Source organism: Prionailurus viverrinus, chromosome C1 (assembly GCF_022837055.1).
Source record: "Prionailurus viverrinus isolate Anna chromosome C1, UM_Priviv_1.0, whole genome shotgun sequence".
Taxonomy (NCBI): domain Eukaryota; kingdom Metazoa; phylum Chordata; class Mammalia; order Carnivora; family Felidae; genus Prionailurus; species Prionailurus viverrinus.
This window is the reverse complement of record NC_062568.1, coordinates 209,026,265-209,052,235: the sequence shown is the minus strand read 5'-3', so window position 1 is coordinate 209,052,235 and position 25,971 is coordinate 209,026,265. Positions and strand designations below refer to the sequence as shown.

Sequence of the window (25,971 nt, the reverse complement as noted above, 5' to 3'; positions counted from 1 at the left end):
GGAGATTCCGTGAGCACGCGTGAGCCCACGGGACTCTCCTCGCGTTGGGTGCTCCAACTGAACACGTCCCCTAGACGCAGAGTCAGGGCTCGGAAAGGCGGGCGGTACCCCGCAGCGGTCCAAGGTGGGCCCGGCCGGATGTGACGTAAGCGAGCGAGCCGCTCGAGTCGGTGCAGCTCAGAGCTGAGGAGGAAGTGGGGACCTGGGCGGCGGGCGTCTGCGCAATACCGGGGGGCAGGGAGGGAGGGGCAGAACAAGAAGCTGGGCGTCGTGCGCCTGCGCATTATAGGGCTGTGAGGCGGGCGGGGGGCGGGGGGGAAGACGTGAAGTCTGCGCGGCGGGCGTCTGCGCAGTACCGGGGAGGCGGGGCAGGACGTGAAGCCGGGGGGCGCGCGTCTGCGCAGTGCGGGGCTGAGGGCGTGAACCCTGGCGACGCGCGTACGTGTGTGCGTGCGACCCGTTTAGTCCGGCTCTGGTTCCGTTCGGTCGTCCCCGACGCGGGATTGGGCAGAGTCGAGGTTCGGGTCGGGGTCTGGGGAGCGCTGAGGGTGGCGAGGGGGCCGCGGGCATCCCGGCGCGGGCTTCGGAAGGGGGCGCCGAGGGACGAGGCCCCGCCGCGTCTGCGGAACGGGCGGCCTTCGGCCAGGAGCGCACGGGGCGACCTCGGACCCTCCAGGATTGTGTGCAGGGTGTCCGGCAGTTTGGAACTGGCCAGTGCTGTGTTTGTGGGAGTGCATTTATCAGCTTCTGATTTGCATGGACAACAGGCTGCAGAAAAAGAACAGGCTAAGAACTATCCAGACCCTTGCTTAGCAGCTGCCATTTGCAACGAGAGGGCCAAGTGCAGAGAGAGAATCTAGTTGGGTTGAATGTAGTGGGGGGTTCCCATCTTTCTGCGTCATCAAAGAGTGTGATAAAATATTTAACACCGTTAACTTTCCAGAATTTTTCGTACAGTTATTGGAACTTAAAAAAAAATCCCCTCCAAAAATCTCACCGGCTAATTGCCAAAGACTATGTGCAGCTTTCCCCCGTGAAATTTAAGTTTAGTCGTTTCTCTGGAATAGTGCTAACAAAAAGAAAACTGTCTCCCTACTTTGTGTGAAATGCAAGGCCTGTGTGTTCCTGTATACTGGGTTTTTAAAAAATACGGTCGAAGGAAATCCAAGTGGTACTATCACGTATTAGCAACCTTACTGTGTTCTCTCAGAAATCCAGCCGTTGAAATTCTGTGTAAACCAATATTAACCTAAGGTCCTTTTTTTTTTTTTTTTTTCAATGTTTGTCTCTCCGAACTTTTCCCCTAAGAGGCACCTAGTTACCCTGCTTAAAAATGTTACTAAGCTTAAAGGTTTTGGCTGCTTTAGGGTTGCAATGGAAGTTTTTTTTAATTCTTTTTTTTTTTTTTTTTTTTAATTAAGTCTTTAAAAAGTGCAACGCAAAAATGGCTTCCAAAAGAGCTCTGGTCATCCTGGCCAAAGGAGCAGAGGAGATGGAGACAGTCATTCCTGTAGATGTCATGAGGCGAGCCGGAGTAAGTCCCCTGATGTCTTCTACCTTTTTCAAAATTTTTGGGTTTTGAAGTCATTTTGAATAAAATAATATTCAGTGTACTTTATAAAATATTTCAAACACTCACAAATACAGAAGACTGTGTAATAACAATTACCTGTTTATTCACTGCCCACGTTTAGTACATGTTAGTATTTTGCCATGTTTCTTTTAGACCCACTTCCAGAGGAATAGATGCTTTAAAACAGTTTTTTTTGTTGTTGTTTATTTATTTATTTTGAGAGAGAGAGCACGTGCATATGTGAGCAGGTAGAGAGGGAGGAGAGAGAGAATTCCAAGCAAGCTCCGTGTGCTATCCGCGCAAAGCCCAGTGTGGGGCTTGAGCCCATGAACCGAGAGATCATGACCTGAGCTGAAATCAAAAGTCGGATGGTCGGCTGACTGAGCCACCCAGGTGCCCCTTTAGGAACAGGTGCTTAAAACAAATAAAGCATTACACAGCCCTCTTTGTAAATTTCCCCAATACTATTCCCCTTCTTGCCCCAGAGATAGCTCTGTCCCCTCACTGGTGTGTGTCCATCCCATGCATGTCTTCAAAGTAGCATTAAACTGCAGCTGCATTTTGCACGTGTCTCTGTGTGTGTGTGTGTGTGTATGCATATATGCATCCATAGTGAGCACTTAAATAGCATTTACTGATGCTAGGTGTCATTCTAAGTACTTAACGTAAACTTGTCTAACTCTTCCAACAGCCCTGTGAGTTATTGCCATTCTCATTGTACAACTGAAGAAACTGAGGCACAACGACACTAGATGAAGTGTCGACATTGTAGACTTAGTGAGGAGAGCCAGTACTCAGACCCTAGCAGTCTGGCCCCAGAGTCTGTTAACCTTCATTTCTCTGGTTCCCATAAGTGAAGACACACAGATGCACTTCGTTTATTTAAAATTGCTGCTTAGTATTATGCTGTACGAATATGCTGCAGTCTGCTCTGTTCCAGTTTTGTGCCATTTCAGTTCTGTAATATTCTCGTACGGGTTTCTTTATGCAAATGTGTGGAAGTTTTTCCAGGTTTTGTGACTGAGAGTGGAATTGCTAGGCCAAAGGACAGCCCATAGTTGGCCTTACCAGATTTTGTCAACTGCCCAAAGTACCAACATGTGGACCCACCAGCAGTGTAGGAAAATTCTCATGTTGCCAGTACCAGCTCTTGCTTATGTCAACTTTGTACATTTTTGCAAGCTAAAGTAGGATTTCATTGTTTTAACTTGTCTTTGTATCTTCAGAAAATTCCATGACACTCTAAATGACAACAGTAACTTTGCAAGATGGATTATTAACAGGATGATCACGTAATTGTCGCCCAAACCAGAAAAGACACTTGTGGGAGAAAGGACACTCACCAGACAGGGTCCCGGGACAGCATCTGTAAATCAGGACCGTCTCAGGCAAACCGGGACAGACCTGGTTATTAAATATATTTAGCTAACTTACTGGCTGCAAGGCAGCATGGTTTTGTCGCAGTATTTCCTGCCAAGTTATTTTAAAACACAGCAGCTGTGAAAATGTTACTCTAGATTTATGTTTCAGTGTTAAATGTGATGATGTCTTTCTCCTAGATTAAAGTCACCGTTGCGGGTCTGGCTGGGAAAGACCCGGTACAGTGTAGCCGAGATGTTCTCATTTGTCCGGATGCCAGTCTGGAAGATGCAAAAAAAGAGGTTTGTTCTCCATACCTGGAATTACTCCTTCCTGTGCCTTCTTTGTCAGTTTCTTGAAATGTCTTTTGACTACATCTAAGGCTGTGAGCACAGACTTATTTTAAGAAAGTTACTTTGCTTGGATGTCTTCCCCACTATAATAAGCCCTGGGAAGTCAGGGACTCTCCCTTTTTTGTATCCATGGAATCTGGCAGCTCCCTACTGCCTGTGCTGGCTGGGGGAGGGGGGTGGGGGGGGGGGACGTTTTCATCAGGATTCTTCTGGCCTCGCAGGCAGCTTAGCCTCCTGTTACGACGTACCTGATAGAAGGAATCACCTGCCACATTTCCTGTTCATTTCTTCTTTTTTTTTAAATGTTTATTTACTTTTGAGAGAGAGAGAGAGAGAGAGAGAGAGAGAGAGAGAGACAGAATGTGAGCAGGGGAGGGGCAGAGAGAGAGGGAGTCACAGCATCCGAAGCAGGTGAGGTCATGACCTGAGCCGAAGTCGGACGCATAACCGACTGAGCCACCCAGGTGCCCCTCATTTCTTATTCTTTATGCAAAAGTTCCTTTTTGCCTTTCCTTTTTCAGTGTCCCAGACATAGTTATGTGATTCATTTTATGTGGAACAGCTCGTAGTTGATTAGTGGTGGGATTAAGGGAGCACTAAGAATTGTTGTTAAATAGTGTCACTTTATGTTGACAGTTACCTTGGTGGCAGCTAACACCGGGGAATCTGTCAAGAGCTGAGGGCCCTGTCCTCAGACGCAAGCTCACCCACATGTGCACAGATGCTTTTGCACACCCTTTCGTGTAGTTCATTGCTTAATGGCCAGTGTGATAGGGGTGTGGGCTCTGTGCTCTCAGGGCATAGATGTGGCAGAAAAAAAAGTGGAGGCAGCTCACGGACGGCCACTTGTGCCCTGCTGAGGAACCCGGAGCATGATTCCCATGCTCAGCTGGCCTCAGATGCAGAGAGAAAAGTTTATTCCTTTCTAATAAATTCACCTATTTCAGTGCCAGATTGTGGGGTACAGGAATGTTGGTATTTACATAAAAATTGCTGAAAACATTCTAAATAGCATGTTTCGAGTGGCCGAGTAGAAGTAAACACTCGCTCTTCTCTGGTCTTTTTCATCTTGTGGTGTCTGGGTATTTTAGAACCGTGGTTACCTTTTGTGTCTGTTTATCAGATTCTAAAAGGAGTGAAAGAAATTCTGTACTTCACACACTTTGTTTAGTTGGTAGTTTTGCTTGGTTTGAAAACGGAATGTTCATAGTCTTGAGTAATTCTGAGTAGTATATGTGGCACTAAGTATGTACTAAATTTTTAAAATGCTAATGACTAAACTTTTGAAAAAATTTTTTAGCATCTTAAAGTATTGTTACATCAAATTCCATTTCATGAATTGAATCAAGTTTGGAATCAGCAGATTTGTAGGATGTTAGGTGTTTGGGATACTAAAATACTGTATCATTATTCTCCCCTAAGTTCCATCTTTCATAGAGGTAAAAAACCTTTTTCTCTGCATTTTACTTGACATTGTTCTTTTAATTATTTTTATTACTGTGCACATTATCGTTGAAAAAATAATGCGTGTAGACCGTGTATACCTACAGAGTGAAAATGTTAAATGTCCCCGTTCTCATTGTCCTCGCCCCACCAACCCACACCACATCTCATTAGCAGCTGAGCTCTCTTCCGTGTGTGGGTACCTGTAGACCCCGTGTGTGTCAGGGACATACACACACGTCTGCACATACACACACATTTTTTTTAAGTGAGCTCTACGCTCAACATGGGGCCTGGACTCACAACCCCGAGATCCAGAGTCTCGTGCTCCACCGACTGAGCCAGCCAAGTGCCCCCTTTTTTTCCTCCCTTTTTATAAGAATGAGATCATGCTACCCCTGTAATCCTGCAACACGGGCATCCTTTCCTGTTACTATATTCAGATTTTTTGCTAGTTACAACAACAACCCATCATAGAGATATATATCTTAATTTGTCTAGCTGTGCTTCCATGAACAGTTTTTTGCTGTGACCCACGTTTACAACGTGAAAGTATTATCGGACTATCACTTTGGTGCACATCTCAGATGAAAAGTGTTTGTTTACTTTTTTTGTTTTGTTTTTAAACCGCAGGGACCTTACGACGTAGTGGTTCTGCCGGGAGGTAACCTGGGTGCACAGAATTTATCTGAGGTAAAAACCGTGTAAAGGAAGTACTTCAGCATCTGCCCGAGTTCTGTTGGGCTGCTTGTTACTAAAATATTTCAGGAAGGAGGCTGGGAGTAAACTAGAAACAGCTGAAGTGAACAAAATGGTGTTGTAGCGTATTTAGGAAAAACATCCCTGATGACATTTACTATATGAGTGAGTAAGCAGAATTGGTGGAACATTTAATTTGGGAACAGGTTCTGTGAATACAGTCTGAATGTAAGACTTCTTTTTTCCTCCCCCACAGTAGAAAAATGAACCTACTTTTGTGTCTTATGAAGGTTTAAGCATAGAAAGATAAGAGACTGGCTGTCTGCTCAACACTAGGGCTGTGGTGGGGGGGGGGGGGGGGGGGGGGCTGCAGAGGCTGGAAATGCCAGCTTGCGAGAAAATGGCATCGGAAGAGGCCCCTGCTTCTTCATCGAAGTCTTCGTCGAGTCCACCTGTGGGAAGAGAGAGGGGAGGGAGGGGCAAGAGACAGCAGCGCGCAAGGCAGGTGGAATCAGACGATTGGGACTCTGCTGGGCCCTGTTCCTGGCTCTGCCTTCTGAAAACACTCCAGACACCACGTGTCCCCGCCCCCCCCTTCTGCTTTCTCCGCGGAGCACAAAGCGGCAGGGGGCAGCGTGCCCAAGGGGAATTGCTTTTCTCATCTTTAAACACCTTTAAGAAAAGAATGCCCTTCTCCTGTAACAAACACCTTGATTAGGTTTAAGAATGTAGAAACTATGAATTTGAGAATTTTTCTATTAATGATTTAGAAATACTATTAGAAAATAGATTGAAGATCTTGCATTTTAAACTAAAAGCAGATTCTCTCCCAGCTTCCAGCCGGCCATTGGCTGTGGCTTAACGATAACTTGATGTGTTTGGGTTTTCTTTGAATAGTCTGCTGCTGTGAAAGAGATACTGAAGGAACAAGAAAAAAGGAAGGGCCTTATTGCCGCTATCTGTGCAGGTAACGTGCGGAACCATCCTGTGTTAAAATGTGTTGTTGGATTTCTCCCCAAAATACGTGATGGGGTAGCCTTTAATTGTGAGATTTTGTTCCAGATACTTCTTTTCCTTCACAGAGCGTGCAGGGCATCTGCATGGGCATATTTAGTTTGGGCGGCATGAACTCAGTGTCATTTCAGAAATGAGTATAGCTCTCTTTTCTGCTTCTCTGTGCTTTTTGGTCTGCGTTCTGTGAAACTACATGTTTTCCGTCTTTGGTTGACCTCTGAGGAAAATAACGCCCTCTGGAATTCAGTAAACAGCTTGTTACAGCAAATCTCTATGCCAGAAACTAGGTCTGCCAGCACCAGTCAGCAAGAATCGGTCAGACGTGAACGTAACAGCTCTGTCCTGTGCCTGCCCCGCGGGTTCCGAGGCCTCGGGTGCTTTCCGCCTGGTCCTCAGTGTGGAATGTTGGGTTTCGGGCACTGTACTGTCTGTCACGTAAGAAGAAGAAGGTTGTTCGTGCTTCCTGGATGTCCCCACATCTTTGGAAGTCAGTAATACTTTATTTTCTGGAACCACCGTGAAATCCGTTCTTGATGCTCCAGTATCATGATTTCCCGCCATCTTGCATCTTTCCAGAGTGCAGTTCTTTGTTATAGGTCTTTCTGGGACATTTGTCAAAAGAGCAAGTAAATCAATGACTAGATGGATGGTTTGATAAGATGACACAGTGTTTTGTTCAGTACAGTGGATCTGTTAAAGAAGTTATAAGTCGGGGACCCTGGGGACTTTGCGTTACAGCAGACGTTCTCAGAGCTCTTTCAAAGGCGTCATAAGGTGAAAGCAGATACTGATGTCATTTGTCCTTTTCCTTATGGAGAGTGCGATGATGCCACCATTGGGGTGTGGCACACGTGCTCCCGCATTCTTGTGTCGTAAAAATGTCCCAGTTGTAATTTCCGACTTCTAACGCGGCACTTACAGGTAGATGTAACTCACGTAAAAGCTCAGGGGGGTTCCTAAAGACCCGGATGTTCGAGGACCCCTGCATTGGAGCCTAGGAGGGACCACAGAGGTGACCGCTCTGGCAGGCCCTGTCCTTGGCTTCCAGTCAGCACCAGCTCCTTGACCTGCCCTGGGGGCCCAGGTCTGTCCTCGGTGGAGGACCCTGCGGTCCCTACCGCCCGCGCAGGTGCCTCTCTCTGGGTGGGGGTCCCAGGTCCTCTTCGATGTACGAGGACTTGGTCCAGTCACTCTCAGCCCCTGGCCACGGCCTCGTTCTTAGGTTCTGTAACCTAAGGAAGGGTTTGGTCTGGATTTGTTCCCTTATGAGTCGGCTGAAAGGAAAAGCCACACGTGGGTTTGTCCTTTTGTATCACTGAGGTGGCTGGATGATTGGCCATATCTGGTTCACTGTTTTGTGCCCAGGCAGCTCGAATGCCGTGCTAAGGAGCTTAGACTTTAGAATCATTTAAATCGCTGTTGACATAAACAGCGCTCTAATACGGTGTTTGTATCGTTGAATATCCTGTACTGCCTGGCCTTCTGGTGCTGCAGAAAGTAGGAAGTGTGGAGAAAAACAAGGTGGTTCTTCAGTGTCGCAGTTAGGAAGCGGGGGCTGCTTACTGAACTGAAAGACTGTTGGCTTAGCCCCGAGTATTGAGCGCTTGAGACAGAAACTGGAGGGCAGACTATCTGGATAAGAAAGTAAAATGAGATTCACTCTGGGTCTGGAGGGAAAGGAGCCTGGAGACTGGGTCTAGGTATAACCTGCAAGGGCTTGGAGGAGCTGGGGTGACCGAGGTGTTGTCTGCGTGAGTCACCACACGGTGGCGCTGTTGGCCGTAGTGTCTTGGCTGCCCAGGGGCTCCCGCTGCGGTGCCCTCTGCTCTCGGCTCTGGCTCAGAGCCGGATCCCCGCATACACGCAGCGATTATTTTCATCTGCCAGAATCTCAAGTAATGGGAGTTGAATATTTCTTCTCGAATTCTCCAAATAGGATTCTTAAGCTCCAGAAAGCAGAAATTATGGGCTTATCAGGGTGAATAAGCCATCACTAAAGTCCTACGTTTGGCCGAAACGTAAATTTATTAACATTACCGTAGGCAGCAGTTTCATCAACTGAAGGGAACAGCCTAAAAATTTCTAACTTACGTATGAGCGATTGTTCTCCTCACTGTACGGTCACCTCTGGAGGTTTGCTTTCATAAAATACAAGATCATGTAGGTAGTTACTTCTTAACATCTTACAGTGTAAGAATTAAGGGAAACTGATGAGTCCATTCACATAAATATTGAGTGGTAATTATTCAGTCTTTACAGACTTAAAATTTGCCACCATACATCGGTGTCTCGTACATAGGGTAAAAATAAGATGAGAGGGACATCAGATCTATCTGAGGACTTTGATTTAGGAGATATAAATCGGGATTGGCCTGTCAGGTGGAAAGCTTATGTAATTAAGCAGTATTTGTTGATCTTCCTGTGTGCAGCTGCTGCGATCTAGCCGGCAGGTGTAGTCTAGCTCCCTTTTCCTTGGAACTGGGTTGAAAAATGAAAGGTCAGAGCAGGTGGGCGGGGTGGCTGAAGCTGAAGCGTAGGGGCTCTGTCCTCAGGTCCCAGCCACGGCGTTGCATCCTGACCTGTTTCGAGGGTCGCGTTGCTCTTCTGAAGCGTGTTTTTCTAGGTGTGACGTGAGGCTTAGAGAAAAAAGGTAGAATTTTTTTTTTTTTATAACTTTCAAGGTAACATGACAAAGTCATAAAATGTCTTTGTTGTAGTCCTTATCTGAGAAACATTACATACAAAATATGGTTGTGATTCTCCATGAAATTGACCATTTTCAGTGAATACATTTGGATCAAAATCTCCTGTTAGCAACTGCATATTTTAGAGGATCAGAAGCAGACATCTGTGCATGGTCTTTAGTGGTTATTAATAAAGAAACGCTGGTGCCTTTATGTCTCCAGATTTCTGGGCATTTCACAGGTGTATCTTCTTCAGGGATGGACGGTGTCCTAGTCACCTGGGATGTACGGATGGATAGACGGATGAGTGAGTGCTCATTTTTAAGTAGAAAACCAAAATGAGTCTGTGAAGTAGCAGTCAAGTCCAGAAGTTTGGAGAGTGCCAGCTGCCTTTAGTGTGTGTGACTAAATCTTCCATTTGCTGAGAGTAAGGCCTTGGCGGTCTCCCCTCCGGGAATCCCCGGCAGGCTTGCCTGCAGTTCCTTGAGGGACCACACACTGTTCATCTGACGCTGCTCCGTATCATTTGGTGAGATGGCTGGTGAAGGATTTTGAGTTTGTACACTTCTGCCAGATGTGCTCAGCAGATGGTTTATTGGAAACAAACCGTGCCTCTCATACTAAAAGGTGTTTAATTTCAGAATCATCAGGATATGTTAGGTGAGAGCCTCCTGGTTTTGAAAAATTCTTCCGTTGCGATTTTTAAACCGTTGGTTTTTTTATATCCACACTTAATTAAGTCTTTTTATTAATCTTCTTCTTAGGTCCTACGGCTCTCTTGGCTCATGAAATAGGTTTTGGAAGCAAAGTTACGACACACCCGCTTGCTAAAGACAAAATGATGAATGGGAGTAAGTATATGCTTATATTTTATGTATTTAAAGCATCCTTTTAAAGTTTTTCTTGAGAGAGGTAGAGTGAGTGGTGGAGGGGCAGGGAGAGAGGGAGAGACAGAATCCCCACAGGCGCCACACCAGCAGTGCGGAGCCCGACACGAGGCTCGAACCCATGGCCTGAGCCGAAACCAAGAGTCAGACGCTTAACCTGCCGAGCCGCCCAGGCACCCCTGTGCTTCTGTTTTCATGTACGGAAAGACCTTCTCAGAAAGCTGTGATTCAGCTTTGTGTCCCGCCTGGTCGCCTTACGCAGAGGGACTCTCCGCGGGTCGAGGCATGGCGTGTTCCTCACCTGCTTCGCCGGTGTCGCAGCCGGAGAGGGAGCGAGCGGTGGGGGGAGGTGGTGCGTGTGCCCGTGTGTGCGCCCTGACGGGGCGCAAGGGCAGAGCCAGCCGGAGCCCCGGTCGTCCTGGATGGGCGTGGTTATGAAATGCCAGGCTGACTCGGGTTTTTACCACCTTGCCAGACACTTGAGGGTAAACTTCAAACCTCGACAGCAATTTCAGAAGATGCCCTTTTGCCCACAGTCCAAAGTAAAGTGAATGTTGCTCTCTCCCTGGGTGGCAGGTCTGTTCCTTAGGTGACATGTTTCTTTCATAAATACCAGCTAGACTGTTAAGTTTCATTTATTTTTATGAAAACAAGTTCTATTCATGGTAAAAAGTGCAACCAGTGCAAAAGGGGGTGAAGTAAAAACATAAATTTGCGTTTTCTCTTTCTTCCTCACCCCCTTTCTGCTTTTCAGAGGTAATTTCTGTTAGAAAGTTTCTTGTGTAACTCTAGAATTTTCTCCACATACGCTCATTATCCTTTATAGTTTAATAATTTTATTCAAATGAAGTCTGTTAAATGTATTGCTCTGCAACTTTTTTTTCTTTTTTTTTTTTTTTGAGAGAGAGAGAGAAAGAGAGTGCAAACGGGGAAGCGGCAGAGCGGGGGAGAGAGAATCTTAAGCAGGCTCCACTCCCAGCACGGGGCCTGACACTGGTTCGTTCCCACGACCCTGGGATCACAACCTGAACAGAGATCAAAAGTTGGATGCTCAACTGACTGAGCCCCCCAGGCACCCCTGCAGCTTGCTTTTTAAACCTAAGATTGTATCCTTTTCTGGGGGCAGGAGAGTAATCTATCAGGTATTTCTTTAATTCTTTGCGTGACCGGTTACTTACTCAGAGGCTGTAAAAGCAGCACGCCATTGGGGCGCCTGGGTGGCTCAGTCTGTTCAATGTAGGACTCTTGATCTCAACTCAGGTCCTGAGCTCACGGTTCAGGAGTTCGAGGCCCGGATCGGTCTCTGCGCTCACAGTGCAGAGCCTGCCATGGTCTCCTGTCCTCCGGGAGGGAACAGCTTACAGACACAGGACACACACGTCGAATTTAAAACCAGAAGGCAACGTGCAATTTACGACAGCGCAGTGTAACCAGCCACGTAAACGTACAACTGTGTGACGACGCTCCCTCAGTAACAGCCACGGCTTCTCAGTGTGACACTCGGAACACCAGCCACGTAGTGTCTTTTGCCAGACAGGTGGCTTCTCCCTCTGCCATCTGTCCCTGGAGTGCACGCACCAGAGAGACAGAGACTCTGGCACTTGCAGAGAGACAGAAAACTTCACGCTGTTGTGGATGATTGCAAGAGCGTCTGAAATTTCCAGTTAGAAGCCAGAAGTGGTTCGGCTGGCATGGAGCCAGCAAGGAAACCGGGAGGCTGGCCGTGTGGAAACATCGCCAGCCAAACACCGGCGAATGGGCCGGAAGAGGAAACGACAATGGCGGCAGCTGATCGGGAAACAGGCGGCGGCAGATTTTGTCCCCGGTCTCAGCCCCACTCGAGGCTCATTCTGACCTCACACAAAGTAGGCGGGTAACATCTCTTCGTCATCTTCTCACGGCCGGGCCGGGTGGCGCATTTGCACGGTGTTGCTTTGTCTTTTTTTTTTTCAATGTTTATTTTTGAGACAACGCGAGAGACAGAGCGCAAGTAGCGGAGGGGCAGACAGAGGGAGACACAGAATCCGAGGCCCGCTCCGGGCTCCGAGCCGTCGGCCCAGAGTCCGATGTGGGGCTCGAACTCATGAGCCGTGAGATCCTGACCCGAGCTGAAGTTGCTCAACCGACTGAGCCACTCAGGTGCCCCTGTTGCTTTGTCTTTAACGAAGAGGTGCTGCTTTTCTTTTTTTTTTTTTTTTTTACAAACACTTTCATGTTTGTTTATTTATTTTTGAGAGAGAGAGAGAGAGAGAGAGAGAGAGAGAGAGAGCAGGGGAGGGGCAGAGAGAGGGAGACAGAATCCCAGGCAGGCTCCATGCTGTCAGCACAGAGCCTGACGTGGGGCTCGAACCCATGAACCATGAGATCATGACCTGAGCCGAAACCAAGAGTTGGACGCTCAACCAACTGAGCCACCCAGGCGCCCCGAGGTGCTGCTTTCTAGAGCAGTGTTAGGCTCGCCGCAAAATGGAGCCGAAAGTGCAGGCCTCCCGCATGCCCTGCCCGCACACGCGGTCTCCCTCGCCTTCCTCTCCCTCACCAGAGGGGTACCTTTGTCACAGTCGATGAATCTGCACGGACACGGCATCACCACCTCAGATCCATCATTTACGTCAGGGTTTGCTCTTGGTGTTGGATGTTCAGAATATTCTCAAACATGATCCAAGGTAGTATTGTCTTAAATACCTATCACTTTTTTGGAGCTGCTAGATCCTCAGTTGTCAATAAACCCATCTGTGTGAAAAGTGGGGTTTTTTTACAGAGGGCTCTGGCTGCCGGGCGTTTCTAACGTGGGCTAACGGACGGGTTTTAGAGAGTCGGAAAGATCGGAATCAGCCTTCCTTTAGTGGTTACGACATGTTGGGGGGGGGGTGGGGAACGCATCCAGTCGGCCACGTTCCTCCTTTATCCGAATGTGGATCTGTTGTGTCTGTTTTCCTGCCTCAAGAACACGGAGGTGGGTTGGGAACAGGGGAGCTTAGATCGTTAACTCTCGGCGCTGGTCACGTGCACTCGCGTGATCTCCACGGAGCCGCCCGGGCCCCGGTGCCCAGCGAGGCAGCTGTTGGCTTCCCGGAAGAGGACACCGGCTCCCGGAGGCCGGGCCACTTGCCCGGAGTCGGGCCGGAGCTCGGCCCCACCTCTGTCCCGGTGTGGCTCCCGCGCACGTTAAGTTACGAGGTGCTGGGTTCAGCCGGTGAGTCCTCCTGTGGGGAAAGACCGGTTGAGTATCTGCCCTCGCAGGGCGCCTGAGGAGGGAGGCCGTAATCACTCCTGGGGGCCCTGGTCCTCCTCACGTACCTGGCAGAGCGGCGTGAAACTTTTACTCACATAAGCAATCTGGTCTGAAGGGTGCAGTCCTCCCGTGTCTCAGTTTTTAAATGAAGAAATTGCTGGGGCGCCTGGGTGGCGCAGTCGGTTGAGCGTCCGACTTCAGCCAGGTCACGATCTCGCGGTCCGTGGGTTCGAGCCCCGCGTCGGGCTCTGGGCTGATGGCTCAGAGCCTGGAGCCTCTTTCCGATTCTGTGTCTCCCTCTCTCTCTCTGCCCCTCCCCCTTTCATGCTCTGTCTCTCTCTGTCCCAAAAATAAATAAACGTTGAAAAAAAAAAAAAAATTTTAAATGAAGAAATTGTTACTTTAATAGTCTTTTCGCTTCCTATGTGTCTGTTCTCGAAAGCACCCGAAGCCCCCCGTCACGAAGGTGAGCAGTGAAGGGCTGTGCCCCTGGGCCAGGCAGTGTGGGGCCGGCCGTGGGCGGGCTCCTTCCCCCTCCCGGCCCCGGGTTCCATCCGGACACCTAAGGATATCAGTAGCCCTCGCCTCACAGGGTCGTTGACAGGCCCCGTGAGTCAGTGTGTGTGACGCACCCAGAACGTGGCCTGGCGCGAGCCCGCGCAGGGGGCGGTGGGCCGGTCGGTCCTGGCTCCGGGCCGAGCGCTGGGAACGCGGCGGTGAACGGCCGTCCTCCCCCGGCTGCTGCCTGCTGAGTAACACCACCGCTCTGTCCGGGCCTGCCACTTGATCGGACTCCCGTGGCAGCCCCGGGGGGTTGGTGCCACCCCCATTTTACAGAAGAGAAAGGCGAGGCTCAGCGAGATGGGACAGCTACTAAATGGCAGACCTGGAATTGGAACCCAGGGCTGCCATTCCCGAGGTCGGTGACTTTTCTTAACGGGCAAGATGGTGAATGTCTCGGGTTCTCGGGGACTTCGGGTCTCTCCAGCAACTACTCTCTTGAGGAGCCACTGACCAATAAAAAGCAGCCATTAGGTGCCGACCCCTCGTGTCTAGGCTCCCTTGGCTGCTGCTGCTCTGAAGAGCCTTCCTTCCTGGCTCTGGAGCGTTTGGTTAAAATTAAAAAGAAGTCGGCAACTAATGCTTTGTGCCAGTGGACTGTGGGGTGTGGATTTGCGGAGTTCGTGAATCCAAGTCGGCTGAGGCGTGCCCACCTGCCTCGCAGCCCTGGGGCGCGCGGTGTCCTTGTCCAGCGTCGCCGCCAGGTGGAGGTAGCCGGCGAGCGTAGACCTGCTCTTCGGGCTGGAATTGTGAAAAGAGGCCTGGAACCTTGAACTGTCTGTAACTGGTGCAAGCCGTGGTTGTAATACTTTACCCACAAAGAGAGCGTTCAGCGAGCCGTTCAGAAATGGCCTCACCCAGCCCCAGTCCAGGCCGTGCATCTCGCCGCCCTGGAAGACGAGACCCAGTGGGTTTCCTGGTTGGGCATCTGAAGATGTCTCGGCCTGGTTCAGCCGTCAGGAAATGAGGTTAGACGTCAACCCAGAGATGCTCTTCTTCTGCGGCAGGGTAACTAGGAAATTTGTCTTTCAGTGTCTGTTCATTTTTGAGAGAGAGAGAGAGCAGGGGAGGGGCAGGGAGGGAGACACAGGATCCAAAACCGGCTCTGCGCTGTCAGCCTAGAGCCTGAGGCGGGGCTCGAACCCACAGACCAGGAGATCACGATCTGAGCCGGAGTCCGATGCTTAACTGGCTGACCACTAGGAAGATGTTCGTGTGCGGTATTTCGTTATTTCAGTGGGTGACTCGATTTTTGTTTTTAATGTTTGTTTAATTTCGAAAGAGAGGGCAAGCAAGGGAGGGACAGAGATGGAGGGGGACAGAGGATCCGAAGCAGGCTCTGCCCGGTCGGCACGAACGGTGAGGTCATAACCTGAGCCAAAGTCAGATGTTCAACTGACCGAGCCGCCCGGGCATCCCTTGGGTGACTGGATTTGTAACGAGGACAGGAAGACCTAATCTACCGAAGGTCTCCACCACTTGGAAAGGACGTGAACATCATCGCGTGGTTTCTAAGGCTCGTGAATACGGCAGAAGCAGATCACTTCTGCTGTAAGGGGGCTCATTAGATCAGGAGACCATTTTCTGTCTGTAGACCTCGAACAGGCATTTCCTGGGCTCCTCCGTGGCTCTGAGAACAGAAAAAGGAACAAGCCCAAGCCATCTGATGGGAGAGCCCGGTGGCGCGGGCACTGAATCTGGCAGGAGGGGGAGACTAGTCTCAGGGCCGGCGGCGCGACAGGGGACCTTGTGGGCTTCGGGCCCTCCCCTCAGTCTGTTCTTTGTGTCCTTGGTCTCGGTGTGGTGCCACCATCCACCCCGTTGTAGGACAGACAGCTGGGAGTTCTCTTCACCACCTCCCCGTGTTCAGTCCTGCTCGGAGTTGTGGGCATTTTGTTTTCTCACACCTTCATTTCCCTGTCACCCCTGGCCCCACCCAGGTCACCATGAGCTCCTGCCTGGATGGCAAGTTCTTTGCGGTCTCCCCTTTGGTTCCTTCTGGTCCAGTCTTTGTGCAGGCCAGACCCAGAGGGCGTGCCTGCCGGGATGTGGAACAGAGTCGCCTTTAGGTGCTGGAGAAAGTAGGCAAAGGCCTCTCCTGGGAGCAGAACTGGATAAGCTCTGACGTGCACTTTGGAAAGGTGACCTTTTTTGTGGCGCTGAGCAGAGAGTGGAGGGAAGGACAGGTGGAAGGCAGGGCCGGAACACGGAGATCCTGCGTGAAGGCCGCAGATGCAGAGAGGAGGCCACGAGGGATGTTCATTCGTTCACCTGATGCTTGGGGGCACCTCCGTGGGTCCGTTAGTGTCCTAGGCCACGTGGGGTGGCTGAGGGCCCGGCCTTTTAAAGGGCAGGCGGTAAAGCAGGAGACACACTATTTTCACGTCCTGTCAGTGCCGGGGGCCCCGCCCCGGTGGTGCGATCCAGGGGCCTGATCCGGGGAGCGGTCACAGATGCCGCCTCTGAGGGGTGCTGGAGGAGGGGAGAGCTTTCTGGGCAGTGGGAGCTGGGGGGCCGGGTCGTGAGGGCGCGTCTGCTCCCGAGGACTTAGGGCCGGGTGGCCCGTGCATTAGGAGGGTTTGGTGACCATGTGTGTGGAAGGGGAGGCCTTGGGGAGCTGACGCTGAAGGTTCCCAGCTTTGTGGCTGTGGTGTGCCCAGGTGTCCCGTCATCCACTGAATTTGGACATAGGAGAAGCATATGCTGGTTTTACTGTATTTCCCCCCAAAAGCCAGTCGGGGGACATGGAAGGAAAGTGGTTCCTGAGAAACGAGTGGTGTTTCTCCTTCCACACACCTCCTCCTCCCTGTGTGTTCTGTGTTGTTTTTGCTAGTTGTTTTTTTTTAATGTTTTTTAAAATGTTTATTTATATTAGAGCGGGAGAGACAGAGGGTGAGCTGGGGAGGGACAGAGAGAGGGGGAGACACAGAATCCGAAGCAGGCTCCAGGCTCCGAGCTGTCCCTACAGAGCCCGACGTGGGGCTCGAACCCACGAATCGCGAGATCATGAGCTGAGCCGAAGTCGGATGCCCAACCAACTGAGCCACCAGGCGCCCCTTATTTTTGCTAGTTTGTTTTTGAGATAGAGTCTGTGCGTGATGCAGGCAGTCCGTGTGACAGGGAGTCCGTGTGACAGGAGTCTGTGTGTAGGGAAGGGGGAGCAGGGACCTAGGCCTTTCAGGAGACCGGAATGATTTTCAGGAAAGATGAAGGGGCCCTTGGGAGACGAGATGGGAGGTGGGATGGTTTGTGACAGGGTCTGTCTGGTGTCCACTTCTGGTCTCCTCTCTCCTGGGACGAGAGCCCCTCCTCCCCGGCTGATGGGCTCCCGGAAGGGACACGACGGCCGAGTCCCTTAGGACCCGTCTTCAGGCAGGGCGGGGGCGAGGGGGGCTCAGAGAAAGCCTCTTCCTGCAGTTGCCGTTTGTCCGGTGCCTTCAGCCCAGAGTAGTCGCCGTACCAAAGCGGCACGTTTCGGGGGCCCCTTCTGCTTCCCCTTCAGTGCACAGGGCGGACCCTTGAGCGTTGGTTGGTGACAGAAATGTGAACGCTCGGCCTCCCTCCCGCTGCCCTGCCCACTTACAAGGTCTTCTGCAACCGCGCTTGACCTCCCCTCCGTGTGTTCATGTCATTCCGCCGCGGCCGTCAGTTCCTCTCCCTCCGCTGCACACGCCGCCGTAGCATCTCCGCGCGGGGCCGGGCCGCCGCCGCCTCGTCCAGCTGCCCTTGTCGTGGGGTTTGGTTTTGGGTTTTTGGAAATGTCTGTGGGACCCATCTTGTGCGGTAACGGGGATTTGCATTGCAGGGCGGAGTGATAGTGTTCCCAGCGGAGCCCGTTCGGACGTAACCCTCTCTTGTTCTTCCTCCGAAGGTCATTACAGCTACTCCGAGAACCGCGTGGAGAAGGACGGCCTGATCCTCACGAGCCGCGGGCCTGGAACCAGCTTCGAGTTTGCTCTTGCGATTGTTGAAGCGCTGAGCGGGAAGGACGTGGCTGACCAAGTGAAGGCCCCGCTCGTGCTTAAGGATTAGAGCGGAAACCTTCGAGGAGGAGTTAGAGAAACGGGCCGTCCGCAGTCATTGTCCCCGCGTTCACTTTAAGCGAAAGGAGCCGTCCCCGTGCGGAGGATCGTGGTCACTGCCCCCAGCGGTGTGGGCCGGTGGTGGCAGCCGCACGGGCCTTCCCCGCCTGCCTCGTGTCCCCCCCGACGGTCCTGAACCTGGATTGCACCGTAGATGGCATTTAGCGAGCTCCTGATGGTTTTCATTTATCTCTGGTTTCCCCTTTTTTGTTTGTGAAATCAAGTTCATGATCAGCCTCACTTGCAGCTGTTAGCTGTTGATATGGCTGCTGAGGTGAACGAATAGTGAACACATTTGTCGCAGAAGAAGGAAAGGCATAAAAGCAAGGAATTAAGAGGCTGTGATGTTCTCTCATTTGTTAATTGCGTATCATTAACGTGCTATTAAAAAATACCAACCAAGTTGGCTGTAATGGTGAATTTTTGTAGACCAGTTCCTTTTGACGTCGCAGGAGGAGTCTTCAGGCGGAAGTGAAAACCTCCCGAGGCTGGCCCGGCCTCCGTTTTCCCTTCCTCTGGTGACCGGCACCAGGGGCCCCGGCCCCACCAGCCAGCGCGGCTCCACCCCGGGGCCTCGGCCGAGCCTGCTGGCGGCGTCCTCTCCGCCGAGTGGTCAGGAGGACGGGCAGGGCGCCTGGAGCCACCGGCAGCCACCCTGTCCCCGAGGAGAGCCCGCCCAGGAAGGCAGATCCATCTGTAGCTGAGCCAGAGCGACTCCTGGGTTGTTCCCAGGACCCAGCAGGTTCCCCTGGCTTCTCTGTCTCCCCGTGACCGGCGCGTACTGCCCGGCCGAGGGGCGGAACGGAGTTCGGGCTTCTGCACAGGGAGCTGAGCTGCTCCGCACAACTGACGTAGAGCCAGCGCCGAGGCAGACCGCCTCATCGCGCGGTACCTTTTCTTCCTCCTGTTCCTTTCCCCCTCTCCGTCCTCTGGCAAACAACAGCTGTCAGCAAACTCTCTGGAAAGGCCAGCTGGTAGCCATGTTAAACGTGGGTCACAAAGCCTCGTCGCGGTTACCCAGCTGGCCTTGTAGCACCAAAACAGACAAAAGACCCACGTGAGGCAGGGATGATGGTTGTGTCCAACAAAACTCATGAATCCAGGGAGCGGTGGTGATTTGGCCCTCGGGCTGCAGCTTGCTGACCCCTGGGCTAGGAGGCAAGGCAGATCATTTTTTGAATGCAGATATGTAACTACATTTTGGGAAACGATGAAGCTGTAAAGAGACGGCTAGGGGAGAGACAGCAGCAGGAGAGACTTTGTGTTCTGAGAAGAAAAGTGGGGTAAGGAGGCAGCGATGGGGTTTTTTTCTGCAGCCGTGTTAGAGAAGTCCTCTCTGGAAGGGGACCTCAGAAAATGTGGAGTCTTGGGTGTGCACGAGGCAAGTCTGTTAGCATTTGAGGAAGGAGAAGCCGGACATGCAAAGGGCCTGAGGCAGGAGGAGTGCGTGGGGTGTGGAGGGATAGCAAGAGGGCCGGTTGAGGGGGAACTCGGAGGTGAGGCTGGGGAGGCAAGGCCTGGAACTGACTCTGAGCCGTGGAGGAGGGACCCAACCCTACTTGGCTCAAAGGCCCTGCTGAGAAGGCCTGCTGCAGGCCCCGGATGGGAAGCTCCAGGCACAGGAGGGGGAGGCAATGGGGCCTCTGGGACAATTGTCCCATCTTGAACACAAGGTCAAATGGAGATTCTGTGTGGGGAGCCAGAGAGAGCGATTGGGGTTGAGTGGGGTGAATTTAGAGATGAGCTGGACGAAGCTGACAGGTCTAGAAGATACACTTTGACTAAGGAAAGAAAACCCAGAGACCTGGTACTTTGAAAGTCCCAAATTACCGACCTGAAAATGTTACTAGTGAGCAGTTGTAAACTCTTCCAAGGTACGGGGGTTTTACCAGCCAGCCCCTAGCTCCGAATAAACTCCCTGGAATTTTGGAGGGATCTAAAGGAAGGGAAACGTTTTTTTTTGTTTTTTTTGGGTTTTTTTTTTTTTGCATTTTTTGCCCTCAGGGCAGCCAGAAAAGGTGGTTCTAGAATGGCCGACAATGAAAAGAGCACTTCTACGGGGAGCCTTTATCAGAGCTCAGGTGTTGTAGTGAAGGGCTTTTCCGGACAGGGTTTGGGGCAGGGACCGCGGGCGCCTTATCTAAGGCTCGGGCCTTTCCTGGCTTGGTCAAGAATTATGGCTTTAGGCACAGTGATAGCAGGTGAAGCCTCCACCCTCTCTAGCTGCTGCTCTGTGCTGAGCACACCTGCTCTCCTTCTTCCAGGAAGTTGGGGGGGTGGGAGGCTGGGGGGGGGGGGGAGGCACACCAAACCTGGGCACTGAAGTTTGTTGGTGGGGGGGAGGCTGGCTACATTTGGAAGTACCTGGAGTTGAGGAGTGTGGCCCCTACAGCCCGACCGGATGGCGCCTCCCAGGCCTGGGGTCACCGGAGGTCAAACTTGGAGGGACTTTGGTACCACTCCGCCCACACAACCTCAGCGACAGTAGCTGCAGTTTCGAGAGCTCCCGGGGTCTGCCCAGCTCTCCGGGACGGCTAGGGAGGCCAGGGGCTCCAGAAATGAAGCTTTACCCCGGAGCTCAGCCCCCTCGGGAAAGAAAATTCCCTGGCAGGACGCAGCCCAGCGCGGGGCAGGAGGCGGCCGGGCTCCGTTCCTGGGGCCCGTCTGGGGCAGCGGCCGCCAGCCTGCCCTTCCGAAGGGGGAGTCGGTACCCGTCTTTCCATATGATTTGGGAAAGGCTTCCGTCCGTTCCCCGGGTGCTGAATAGTAGGACCGGGAAGGGGCCACACGGCTTATCGAGCGCCTACTGTGCGCCGATCACTGAGCTAGGTGAGTCGGGTCTTTCACACTTTATACAAAAGGGATTGTGCGGTTTGTTCCACTTTTCCGCCCCTCGTTTTGACGCACTGTCGTCTGGAGACCTTGCTCCTCATCAGCGCGGAGAAACTCGTGTGCCGCGTCGGTCGGCCGGACCCTCGAGGCCAGCAGCCCGTCACAAGGGGCTGAGGTCGTCACCCATCGTAAAAAGGAGGAAACCCTCGTCTCTAAATTTAGAGGTCAAGAACCTGTCTGTGCTGCGCTGTGGGATTGTCGGAAGGATCAAAGCCCACAGTGAAAGGCAAGTACGTTTCTTAAGCTGGGAAACATTCAATGTGAAGTCTTATTTTTAGCGTAGCCGACGGTCTCCTCCCAGAGTCTGGTGATGTGCTCTCTATTCGAGGGTCTTGGTTCCCAAAGGGATGTGAACATTATACTCACCTGAAGAATAATCTCAGCGTTTTGTTTGCGGTTTTTTTTTTTTTTTGGTCTGTTTTGTTTTGTTTTTAGGGAATTCCCTGTCTCTGCCCTTAGTAAGGGGACCGAAGTCACACCAGTGAGTCACCAGCCTGAGCGCGTGTCCCCCGGCGGTGAGGTGAGCAGGAAGGGGCCACAGGGAATCCTGTTTGCAGCCGGCCTGGACACGCGCTGTTCGCTCCTAGCGCGGGGTCCTTCTGGAGCTGGCCCGTCTCCCCGGATCCCAGCTCTAGCCTGAGGCCCCCAGGCCCGGGGCTCCCGTGACACCTGGAGGAAGCCTTCACTGTGCCCACCATACGCCTCCACCGCCACCGTCCTCTCTGCTTCCTGCAGCCCGAAGGGGCTGTTTCACGTTCCCAAGCCAGCCCTGGGCCGGCGGCGATGATCCTCAAACCAGATGAGATCGCCCCACCGGCCTCACAACCCTACTGCTTTATTTTTGCCTTTTCACTTCTGCGTGTGACCGTGTCCGCGGGTCTTCTCTTTTTAAAGACGTATGCTGTTTTTGAGTTCAGCCCGCTCTTGGAAATTTTTACTTGGCTTAAAAAGAACGTGGGAGGGGCGCCTGGCTGGCTCAGCCGGCGGAGGGTGCGACCCTTGATCTTGGGGTCGTGAGTTCGGGCCCCACGTTTGGGGGTAGAGATTACTTTAAAAAAAATAAAATAAAAATGAAAGTGTTTTTCAAAAAACGTTAGCATTAGAATGAAAAGTTCATTGTCGTAGAAAACAAAGACAAGAACAAAAGCGAGGGTAACGGAGGAGGCATCTACAGACACGGCCCTTGCAGCCAGGGTCAGGGCTCTGGGCCTCACTGGACCCACATCTTTCTCTGAATGGCTTCTTTTTAAAACATTTTTATTTATTTTTGAGAGACAGAGAGACACAGAGCATGAACAGGAGAGGGGCAGAGAGAGAGGGAAACACAGAATCCGAAGCGGGCTCCAGGCTCCCAGCTGTCAGCACAGAGCCCGATGCGGGGCTTGAGCCCTTGAACCGTGAGACCATGACCTGAGCCGAAGTAGGACACTTACCTGACTGAGCCACCCAGGCGGCCCCCCCTTTTTTAAAAAATTTTTTAATGTTTATTTTTTTTTTCAACTTTTTTTTTTTTTTTTTTTTTTTTTATTTTTGGGACAGAGAGAGACAGAGCATGAACGGGGGAAGGGCAGAGAGAGAGGGAGACACAGAATCGGAAGCAGGCTCCAGGCTCCAAGCCATCAGCCCAGAGCCTGACGCGGGGCTCGAACTCACGGACCGCGAGATCGTGACCTGGCTGAAGTCGGACGCTTAACCGACTGCGCCACCCAGGCGCCCCTTAATGTTTATTTTTGACAGAGAGAGAGAGAGAGAGAGAGAGAGAGAGACAGAGCGTGAGTGGGGGAGGGGCAGAGAGAGAGGGAGACACAGAATCCGAAGCAGGCTCCAGGCTCCGAGCTGTCAGCACAGAGCCCGATGTGGGGCTCAAACCCTTGAACTGTGAGATCATGCATGACCTGAGCCCAAGTCTAACACTTAACTGATTGAGCCACCCAGGCACCCCATGACTACCCAAATTTTGAAGCCGTGATGAGCATAAATGATATTTTGAGATATCAGCAACAATTCTAATGTGATAATGTGATAATCTGTACTTATTTGGTGGAAGTCACAGGCATGACTAATACTACTTTGGTTTGGTTCCTTATAGAGGAAAATACCAAGCTGTAGTTAGAAATTAGGGAAAACACGTAAGGTTTTCTTCCCCCATTGAAGTTTCCCAGGCCCCGAGTTCCATCTGCGTTCCCCAGGTTAAGAACCCTCACCCCCAGAAATGCTACACCGTCTCCCAAGATTATGGCGCTTACGCTCCTTGCCCAGTGAGTGACCGCTGTCTCCTCTCCTGGGAGCACTAGCCATTGGCCAGCTTTTCAATTAGTGCCAACAAGGGGCACCTGGCTGACTTAGGGGGAGCGTGTGACTCTCGATCTTGGGTTTGTAAGTTCCAGTGGCATGTTGGGTAGAGAGGTCACTTTTCGAATAAACCTGGGTGGCTCAGTCGGTTGAGCGTCCGACTTCGGCTCAGGTCACGATCTCGCGGTCCGTGAGTTCGAGCCCCGCGTTGGGGCAGCTCAGAGCCTGGAGCCTGCTTCGGATGCTCTGTCTCCCTCTCTTTCTGCCCCTCCCCTGCTCGTACTCTGTCTCTGTCTCTCTCACAAAAATAAACATAAAAAAATAACAAAAATAAAATCTTAAAACAAATAAATAAATTAGTGACAATTTGGTGGGTATGAAATGGAATCTCCTGGAAATTTTAATTTGCACTTTTCTGATTATTCATGAAGCGTCTTTTCATATAGTTTTTTCTTCTGTGTAATGATTACCTTTTGTTCATTTCTCTGTTGGGTTTTTGCTTTTATCTCTTTGACTTGTAGGAATCCTTTATATGAGAAGAAATGGGGAGAGATGAGTGAACTGCTTGTGTTTTTGTTCAAATAAGTAATAAAGAAAGACCAAAAAACCCCCCTATTATTCATATATGTTACAAGTATCTTCTTCTGGATTGTGGCTTGCCTTTTTTATTCTTTATGGTATCTGCAATAGGCAGAAATTCTCAATTTTCATTTTTAATTAATTAAATAATTAATTAATTACAGTAGGCTCCATGCCCAGCGTGGAACCCAAAAGGGCCTTGAACTCAGGACCTTGAAGTCAAGACCTGAGCTGGGATCCAGTGTCGGTCCCTTAACTGACTGAGCCACCCAGGCGCCCCCCAGAAATTCTTAATTTTAATAGAGTAGAATCTGTCAGCTTTTGTCTTTATAGTTTGTGCAAACTTCTTTTCTATCTGAAGATCATAAAGATGTCCATTTACATGGTGTTCTAAATTATTTACGGTTTTGTATTTCACATGTAGGTCTTCAATCCACCGGGAATTAATTTTGTGTATGTCGAGATAGGGATCCGATTTCATTTTTCCCCCATGTGGTTAATTAGTTGTCCCGGCACCAGTTGGTGAATCCATTTATCCCCCACTAGTCTGCAGTTCCCCTTCTGTCCGAAATCAAATTTCCATGAGCGCTTATCTTCGGTTCTGGTCTCTATCCTGATCCAACACTATTGTTCCGTGCCCGCATCAATACCACACCTTCGAATTTCTTTACCAGGTGGAGGTAAGTCTCCCACTTTCTTCAGGAGTACCTTGGCTATTTGCAGCCTCAGCTTTTCCAGAGAAATGTCAGAATCAGCTTGCCAAAGCTCACACAAAATACCCTCGGAATTCTTACTGGGATGGCGTTGAATTTATAAAGCAATTTGTGGGCAGCTGACATCTTTCAGTTACTGTCTTTTTATCCAAGAATATAGTCCGCTGTCCATTCATTTAGATCTTCTTTAATCTCTGATGTCTTTTCAATAAAGTTCTGTAATGTTTCCAGCAAAGGGCCTGCACATCTTTTGTTACATTTGTTATTCACTCTTCCTTCTTTCCCGCCTTCTTGCATTTTTCTTAATTTCTGATATTGTAAAGACCTTTTAAAAAATTGTTGCTGTATACAGAAATGCAGATATATACTTTTATATATTGATCGTGTATCCAGGCTTAAAAAAAACTCTTATTCTAATATAATGTAGCTATGTTATTTTAAGGTTCTCATATATTCATATCATCAGCAAAGACTGGCAATTATTTCTCTCTTCCCAATACTCCAATGTTTTATTTCTTTTTTCGTGTGATTCTACCCTGGTTTGGATCTTCAGCGCAATGCTAACTTACAGGCAACTTACGTCCAGTTGGATTTTAAAGGGAATTAAATATAACATTGGTTGTACAGTTGTCGTTTTGGGTATATATAGTATTCGGTCTTTATTTTGTTGTTAAAAATACCACAATTTTAGAGGTTTAGCGAGAAAAATATATTATCTTACAGTTCTGGAGGCCAAACATCTGACTCTGTCTCTCACGGGACTAAAATCAAGGTGTGGACAGGGTTGTGCTTCCTTCTGGAGTCACTAGAGAAGAATCCATTTCCTTGACTTTTCCAGCTTCTAGAGGTGCCCGTGTCCCTTGGCTGTGGCTCCGTCCTCCATCTTCAAAGCCGGTAATGTTGCATCTCTGACCCTTCCAGAGCGACGTCTCCCTGACCGACTTCAGCCAGAAAATGTTCTCCACGTTAAAGGATTGAATGATCAGACTGGATCACCTGGATAACCCAAGATCATGTCCTGAAACCTAATCATGGCTTCAGAGTCCCTTTTGCCATGAATGGTAATGTACAGGTTTTGGAGAGAAGAACAGGACATCTTGGGGGGGCGGGTTGTGGGGGACGTTATTCCAACCGATGTAGGCTGGCTGGGTCCGAGGACCCAGAGGGAGTCCTACAAAGACCAGCCAAAAGGGTCCCTGGTCTCATACAGGATGAAAACCAAAATGCAGCCGAGAGGAGGTAAGGGCAGAGTTTATTGAAGACAGAGAGAGACTGGAGCGATACAGAGAAGACCAGCATGGCCTCTGCACAAGGATGATGTGCAAATTCATGAAGCGTTCCATATTTAAAAAAAAAAAAAATCTTTCCAGGTAATATAGGACTATTCAGGTTCTAGGGGTGCCTGGGTGGTTCAGTCGGTTCGGCGTCTGACTCTTGATTTCGGCTCAGGTCACGATCTTCCTGTTGGTGGGATCGAGCTCCACATCAGGGTCCGTGCTGACAGTATGGAGCCTGCTTGAGATTCTCTGTCTCCCTCCTATGCTCCTCCCCCACTCACGCTGTCTCTCTCTCTCTCTCTCTCTCTCTCTCTCTCTCAAAATGAAT

General features: G+C 50.5%; 1 protein-coding gene and 1 pseudogene across 2 annotated transcripts; both read left to right on the top strand.

Annotated features, from left to right (window-relative positions):
- Nucleotides 1-382: 382 nt before the first annotated feature.
- On the top strand, nt 383-18,292 carry PARK7 (Parkinsonism associated deglycase). Of its 2 annotated transcripts, none has more exons than XM_047871470.1 (7): nt 383-518; nt 1,422-1,534; nt 3,133-3,234; nt 5,362-5,421; nt 6,325-6,394; nt 9,890-9,976; nt 17,680-18,292. In XM_047871470.1, the coding sequence occupies exons 2-7, from the start codon at nt 1,445-1,447 to the stop codon at nt 17,838-17,840; spliced, it is 570 nt and encodes a 189-aa protein (XP_047727426.1). In that variant the 5' UTR covers nt 383-518; nt 1,422-1,444; the 3' UTR covers nt 17,841-18,292. The 2 variants fall into 2 exon arrangements, with proteins under 2 accessions (XP_047727426.1, XP_047727427.1); XM_047871471.1 differs by lacking the exon at nt 17,680-18,292 and adding an exon at nt 10,915-12,280 and having other exon boundaries at nt 409-518.
- Nucleotides 18,293-25,616: 7,324 nt separating this feature from the next.
- Nucleotides 25,617-25,715, top strand: LOC125174210 (uncharacterized; annotated as a pseudogene).
- The last annotated feature ends 256 nt before the right edge of the window (nt 25,716-25,971 follow it).

Coding starts and splice junctions, on each gene's coding strand:
- PARK7 (XM_047871470.1), top strand. CDS start 1,445: ATGGCTTCCAAAAGAGCTCTGGTCATCCTGGCCAAAGGAGCAGAGGAG. Junction 3,235..5,361: donor TGGAAGATGCAAAAAAAGAG/GTTTGTTCTCCA, acceptor TTTAAACCGCAG/GGACCTTACGACGTAGTGGT. Junction 5,422..6,324: donor GTGCACAGAATTTATCTGAG/GTAAAAACCGTG, acceptor TTCTTTGAATAG/TCTGCTGCTGTGAAAGAGAT.